Genomic DNA, 7827 nt, shown 5'->3' on the forward strand with positions numbered 1-7827 from the left:
TAATTAATTATTTGCAAAAATATAATTATTACTTTATTTAAAAAAATAAATTAAAAGGGTAATTATATAAACCCAAAAGTTATATCTCTTATCCCTAATTTTCTATCCCTAAAATCCTAGAAATTTATCCCTATTTATGGTCCAAAAAATCATCCCAAAGTTATTCCTAAATCATCCCATAGTTATCCCATAAATTTTTATTTCTTAAAATCCTAGGATTTTATCCCATAACTTTATCCCATATTATCCCTAAACTTATCCAAATTAATTATTTTACAAAAATATAATTATCCAAATTAATGGAAAGACGAGATATGCGTGAAACCAAATGGAATAACTAAGATAGAGATAATCAACAACAATCTAAATCAATCGATTAATTACCTGAATCCTTGATATATTTACCACTAATGATGAGTTAACACAATAAGAGAACAAGTAAAATATTGATAGACTTGTGTGAGATTGATTTTATCAAACACTTGGTGTGCACTCCACACTAAGTCTCAATTTCACTCAAATTGAATGTGCAAAATTTTACTTAGTTGCAATCAAAGTGATTGCACCAATTTATCAAACAGCTACTATGCATAACAATTAAGCGAGATTGATTTTACTATTAATTTCACACAAGACTTAATTTCTGCAGAATTTAAAGAGTAAAGAGAAAGAGAGAATAACACCAAATTTATTTAGGCAGTTCCTTTTCGTCCTCACTTAGAGTACGTCTGCCCCCAATTCTAAATCTAGAATTGGGATATTTATTAAAAAGTTGTAAAGTTAATATAAGAGAAGAAATGATCACCACCAACCAACCCCAAGTGTTGTTGTAGATCCTATTCACTTCTCTCCCATTGATTCGAGTTGAACCAAATCCTTCAAGCGTTCCGAACAAACCTCCGATTGCAGCTACCTTATTGCAAGAACTCCACGTTCTCCAAAATTCTAGCTCGACTGATTTTGAACGGATATGCGTGAAACCTCCGGTTATAGCTACCTTATTGCAAGAACTCCACATTCTATAAAATTCTACCTCGGCTGACTTCAATCGCAAGATGCTTGAACCCTAACCTTCCTTCACAATCCTCCGGTTAGCGTTACTTGTTTGAACGAACCCACCGTTCTTCAAACCTTTCACTTGGCTGAATCTATGAAGCAAAGATTAGTGCAAAAACCCCCAATTCTTGGAGGACAAAACCCCAATGGTTTTATTCAAGAAAAACCCACTCAAAGCCTTTACCCAAACTAAGATTACACAATCCTATTTGGACGTTATCACCACAATAATGCACAATGATCAACAAAAATTGTTGTGTAGTTGTTGAGAAATGCAATGAAGAATGAAGATGAAGAGCACTTTAGTGTATATCTTTCAATTTTCTTGTTATTTGTTGAAGAAGAGACTCTAGAATATATATATGATGCATGTAGCAAATAACATGCATAACATAATTATTTTGCAAAATTACACAGCAAAAATTTGAGTCCAAACAGAGACCACTCGACCTGTTCACACAGGTCACTCGACCTGTTCAGACCCGAGGCAAAACTACTCAAGTGAAGCAGGTGATGAGTCGACTCAAACAGGGGATGAGTCAACTCAAACAGGGTTTGTCCAGAGTTGAGTCGACCTATGACTCGACCTGTTCAGACCCGTGGCTACAAGGTTCAAGTAAAAGTAGGCAATGAGTCAATGCAACATATGGATGAGTCGACTCATTCAGTTTTCCCAGGATTGAGTCGACCTATGACTCGACCTGTTCAGACCCGAGATTTATGCTCCAAGTCATGAGTCGACTCACAGTTCTTAAACTGTCAAAGATGATTTTTTGAGATGTATTTTGGTAAATTCAACCCAATCTCTTATGAACCTAAGGTACCAACGATGATCAAGTGCATTATTCACATATATGATATGCTCCTATATGCATGAACACATTGAACTTATACTTTGAGCATGTTAGAGGATGAATGCATTCTATGATATGGTGACACCGTCCAAAGTACATATTATGAGCAACTAAAAAGGTTTGACATCATTAAAATCAGGACTAGGAATCTTTGCCCTCACATACTCCCCCTTTTTGATGATGGCAAACCGTGGCACAATCACGTACTTTGATAGACATTATCCCTCTGATTTTATGCATGCCTTCAAAAAATTCTGCTATTTTAAATTTGCTAAATCTTCTATTGTGTTTCCATTGCTTCTCCCCCTTTGACAACATCAAAAAGAAACAATGACACAGTCAACGAGAAACAAAGATATCCATAAGCACTTAGTCAACTACTTTACAACAGATAGACATTAACAACCATGCACATAAAATGAAGTCAATGTAATATTTTTAGGCATAAATATTACACGGAGCAAAAGAAAATAAGTAAATAACATAGCCATAATTGTTTAACATAAACTTTAAGACAAATAAGTAAGTACAATAATATGCAAACATAGAGGAATGGAAATGCACTGAATGAATCAATCATCTAAGGTCGTCTCCCCCGTGACAGGTCATTTCTTCCTCTCTAACCATAAGGTTTACACGAAGGTCTATCTTCTCCATAGAGGTCAGTGAATTCAATGACGTTTTGGTTAAGCGTATTGAAGGATCCTGAGATAGAGCGATTAGTAGCATCAATCTGTTGCATGACTGTCGAGGAAAATGAGTCGAGCTTGTCACTGTGGGTTTGGATTTGACTCCTTAAGTCCGAGTACCTTTCCTCTTGGAGGGAAGAAAAAGATGCAAAGTTGTCACTTTGAATCTGAAGCTGATCCTGCAAGGCCGTAAATCTCTCCTCTTGAAGTTTAGAATTGTTTTGCTGATGTATTTACATGTTTCTCAACATTTCCATTACTTTAGAATTTTCAGATTGAGAAGAAGGTGTAGGCATATAGGATGACCGGTTGTTGGTCCAGCCAGTGTGTTGCCATTCTCCCCAGCCTTGGTTATCAGATGGATTTTGTCTAGGAGTAGTACCTAGCTAACCACCATGGTCAGTGACTTGTTGATCATGCTCTATAGGTTGAGAGTCGTCATCATTATTCTCTTCATCGTCTTCACCATATTCATCTTCATCATCATCATCATCATCATCATCCTCTTCCAAATGCTGAATATTAGAACTCGCAACTGGTTTACGGGTCTTGTATATTCGCGTTGTAGGATCCCAAGTGTAGCCCATCAAACTTAATGTTTTTTTGACAAAAATCTTGATTTGTAGTCACAGAGTTATATTGAATTCCTTGAACTGATACTTTAGCTCGATTTAGGATACTCTGAATAAATGAAGGATATCAGAGAGAAGTGCCTCGAGCTGACTCCTTTAGAGCAAAGATCCTGCTTGCAACATAGTGCGGCCAATTTACTTTCAACTTGTGTTTCAACACATAAATCGGATGTACTTCGGCCTTGTTCACTATGGAGTAACCTTCTTGTTTAGGACGGAGAATATGCGTCACAACCCAGTGTAAAATCCTTTCAACAGGCTTCAAACGTACCGTAGTCACATTGGTAGGGAACAAATTGCTCTCAATAACATTTGTAGAAAATGGTTTCTTCAGCATTGAGTTTAAGGAACTCCTAAACTCATAGTCTGGGGCAAGCACAATGTCGGTAATCTTGAGATCATTAGGAGACGATAATGGAGAAATTTCAAAGAGAGACTTCCAAACATCATCATCCACTTAAATAACCCTATTACCAATATTGCATGCAAACTTATAACCCTCAAATTTTCCATCAACACCAGTATAAAACAGTTTAACTAAATCCTCATTATACTTAGTGTTACAGTCTAACAATAAATCAATTCCTTGAAAATTTACCCGTTCAACAATTTCTAGAATGCGCATGCGTCCAACCACTAACCGTGAGTATACGTACTGCTTTACAACTGTTCTCTTTTTGAATTTCTTTTCAAAGGTTTCAGTAAGATCATCAGAGAGTAAGGATAAAGCGGTTACCAGAATATTCGGTCGAGGTTGTGCAGTCCCAGTGTGAGAGGAGGATCCTATTCAATTCTTTTTCAAGAGGTTTTTGAAGCCATTTGAATGTTGTTTGTAGGGAGATTTTAGGGTTTGTGTGAGGAAGAGAGTGAGAGAGGGAGGAGAAGACCAAATGAATTGATTATGTAATTGAACAGAAGAGCCTTGAAAAGTGAGTCAACCTGTTACAACGCATATGAGTTGACTATGGGCAACGAATAGTCGACTCATGGGTCAACCTGTTGGACCCATAATTAATGCAACTATGCAATGGGCAGCGAATAGTCGACTCATGGATGTAATGAGTCGACACATCCATGTTTGAAACCTCAAATGAATGGAATTTGGGTAGCGACGAGTCGACACATGGGTCGACCTGTTGAGACCCGAGGGTAATACAAGGATGAAATTTGCAGCAACGAGTCGACACATGGGTCGACCTATTTACAACGATGAGTCGACTCATAGGTCGACCAGATGGGACCCGTGTTAATGATTAGAAGGCATGTGAAAAAAATTCTCCTAATGATGAATGCATGTTAAATTTGATACCTAAGCAAGTTCAAGCATAATTCAAGCATAGAAATGGATCTAATTTAGATCAAACCATAAAATGAACATCAAGAATTACATAGAACATGTATATACATACATAATTGATCAAGATAGTTCAAATAGATAGGAACAATATTACCTCCAATGATGATAGACGATGTGTGCCCTCACATAGCCCACACTTGTAAATCAAGAAATAGACAGACATAGATATAGAGCAAGCATCATATATAAATTTAAAAGTGATCCGAGATATCGAGAACAACAATTTCTCTACGGGTGTGGAAGAAAGGCTCTGTCGCAAGTGGTTTTGTGAAAATATCGGCAAGTTGATTTTTGCTATCAACGTGCTCGAAGATAACATCACATTTCTCAACATGATCCCTAAGGAAGTGATGTCGAATTTCAATATGTTTAGTGCGTGAATGTAGTATAGAATTTTTGGTTAAATTGATGGCACTTGTGTTGTCACAAAAAATGGGAATACATTCAAGTTAAACATTAAAGTCGAGAAATTATTGTTTAAGCCACACAACTTAAGCACAATAATTACCGGCTGCAACGTAGTCCGCCTCGGCCGTTGACAAAGCAACTAAAACTTGCTTTTTGTTGTGCCAACTCACTAAGGAGTTTGAATAAAAATGAAAAGTGCCACTAGTGCTTTTCCTATCCGATTTGCAACCAGCAAAGTCGGAATCAGATTAGCCAACCAAAGAGCAATTACTTCTCTTAGAAAATCAAAGCCCATACTTTGAAGTACCACAGAGGTATCTAAGTATGCGCTTGACGACCTTTAAATGTGATTCTTTGGGACATAATTGATACCTAGCACACATACATACACTAAACATAATATTTGGTTGAGATGCGGTAAGATAGAGGAGGGAACCGATCATACCTCTATACCTTTTTACGTCTAGGACCTTACCATTTTCATCCCGATCCATATTAACCGCAATAGGCATTGGAGTGTGGATTACTTTGGAGTTTTCCATATCGAAGCGCTTGAGTAACTCATTGCAATAATTTGTTTGGCTCACAAAAGTTCCTTCTTCAAGTTGCTTGATTTGAAGTTCGAGGAAGTAATTTAGCTCCCCTATCATGCTCATTTCGAATTCTCCCTGCATCAACTTAGAGAATTCCTTGACCAAATTTATGTTAGTAGATCCAAAAATAATGTCATCTACATAGACTTGGACTAAAATAGAGTGTTTTCCTTGATGCTTAATAAAAGGGTTGTATCAACCTTCCCTCTTGAGAATCCTTGTTCTAGTAGAAAGTTGCTAAGACGCTCATACCATGCCCCAGGGGCTTGTTTGAGATCGTACAAAACACGTTTAAGCTTATAAACATAGTTAGGATGCTCATAGTCTTCAAAACCGGGAGGTTGAGATACATATACCTCTTCATTAATGTAACCGTTTAGGAAAACGCTCTTAACATCCATTTGAAATAATTTGAAATTTTGAGAATAAGCATAGGCAAGCAAAAGGCGTATAGCCTCGAATCGGGCGACCAGAGCATAAGTTTCCTCATAGTCGATGCCTTCCTCTTGGTTATAACCTTGAGCAACAAGGAGAGCCTTGTTGCGAGTTATAACTCCATTTTCGTCTAACTTGTTCCTGAACACCCATTTAGTACCGATTACTTTATGGTCTCGCGGAGGGGGAACAATATCCTACACCTCATTTATTTTGAACTGATTAAGTTCCTCTTGCATTGCTAAAAACCAATGTTCATCGAGTAATGCATCTTTGGAGTTTTTAGGCTCAATTTGAGAGACAAAAGAGAAATGTTAACAAAAGTTACTTATCTTTGACCGTATGGTAACTCCCTTTGAGATATCTCCTAGAATATTATCGATGGGATGATCCTTAGAAGATTTCCATTCCAAAGGAAGATCATTGTTATTAATCAAATGATCCTCCTCTTTATTTTCAGATATGTGATCCGGCTCCTCCTCAACTTTTTCTGGATGGGGTCCAATACTCTTTTCTTCTTGATCTTTTATTATGTCTTCCGAAGGAACACCTGCACCATCAACAATAGTACCTTCTCCGACAATTTTCGGATAACATTCATCAAAGAAAACATGCACGGATTATTCAACGATAAGTAACCTTTTGTTGTATACTCTATATGCTTTACTAGATTGAGAGTATCCGAGAAAGATACCTTCATCAACTTTTGAGTCAAATTTACCAAGGTTTTCTTTACCATTATTTAATATAAAGCATTTACATCTGAAGACATGAAGATGTGAAACATTAGGATTCCTTCCCTTTAGCAATTCATAAGGAGTTTTTTTTAGAATAGGACGAATAACTATCCTATTCAATACATAACCAACCGTATTTATGGCATCGGCCCAAAAATATTTAGGAAGACCATTTTCATTGATCATAGTCCTTCCAAGCTCTTCTAAAACTTGGTTTTTACATTCCACTACTCCATTTTGTTGTGGAGTTCTTGGAGCAGAAAAATCATGATAAATTCCGTTTGTTTCACAAAATTCCTCAAAGAGGTGGTTTTCAAATTCACCTCCGTGATCACTTCAGATAGTAACTATGCTAGTGTTCAATTTGTTTTGAGAAATCTTGACAAACTTTTCAAAAGCTGAAAAAGTGTCACTTTTACTTGCTAAGAAGATGGTTCAACAAAATCTAGAGTAGTCATCTACTATAACAAAACCATAGTAGTTTCCACCTAGACTTTTAATTCTAGATGGCCTAAAAAGGTCCATATGGAGAAGTTCAAGGGGTCTTGTTGGGGAAACAATATTTTTAGATTTAAAAGAGATCCTTGTTTGCTTTCCCATTTGGCACGCATCACATAAGCGATCTTTTGAAAATTTGATTTTGGGAAGACCAACTACTAGATCTTTTGCAATAACTTTATTTAGCAAGTCAAAGTTGACATACGTTAATCGCCTATGCCAAAGCCATGAGTCTTCACTCATGGAGACGAGACATTTAGTGCTAGTCAAAGATACTTCATTCAAGTCAAGCGTGTATACATTATTTACCCTCCAACCCTTAAGCACATCATTATTTTTATCATTATGTTCAATCATGCAACAATCTTTTGAAAACAATACTTTATATCCTTTGTCACATAATTGGCTAATACTAATGAGATTGTGCTTAAGGCCTTCAACTAAAAGGACGTTTGAGATAGTAGTAGATGAGGGATTACCTACACTACCTTTTCCGAGTATAACTCCCTTGTTATTATCACTATAGGTTACAAACCCTTTCTTCTTAGCCACAATGTCAAAAATAAGG

At 36.7% G+C, this 7827-nt stretch overlaps 1 protein-coding gene across 1 annotated transcript; it reads right to left on the reverse strand.

Annotated features, from left to right (window-relative positions):
• Positions 1-2985: 2985 nt before the first annotated feature.
• Positions 2986-3856, reverse strand: LOC127080482 (uncharacterized). Its single transcript, XM_051020796.1, has 3 exons — positions 3706-3856; positions 3503-3597; positions 2986-3213 (listed from the first exon to the last, which is right to left on the reverse strand). The coding sequence occupies exons 1-3, from the start codon at positions 3854-3856 to the stop codon at positions 2986-2988; spliced, it is 474 nt and encodes a 157-aa protein (XP_050876753.1).
• Between the last annotated feature and the right edge of the window lie 3971 nt (positions 3857-7827).

The sequence above is a fragment of the Lathyrus oleraceus genome, chromosome 5 (genome assembly GCF_024323335.1).
Source record: "Lathyrus oleraceus cultivar Zhongwan6 chromosome 5, CAAS_Psat_ZW6_1.0, whole genome shotgun sequence".
Classification (NCBI taxonomy): Eukaryota; Viridiplantae; Streptophyta; class Magnoliopsida; order Fabales; family Fabaceae; genus Lathyrus; species Lathyrus oleraceus.

Bases quoted from the DNA above. Each gene is read 5' to 3' on its own strand.
- LOC127080482 (XM_051020796.1), bottom strand. From the start codon at position 3,856: ATGCGCATTCTAGAAATTGTTGAACGGGTAAATTTTCAAGGAATTGAT. The intron at 3,598-3,705 runs GTAATAGGGTTA...TGCTTGCCCCAG, and splicing joins TAAGTTTGCATGCAATATTG to ACTATGAGTTTAGGAGTTCC. The intron at 3,214-3,502 runs GTACGTTTGAAG...CTACAAATCAAG, and splicing joins TCCCTACCAATGTGACTACG to ATTTTTGTCAAAAAAACATT.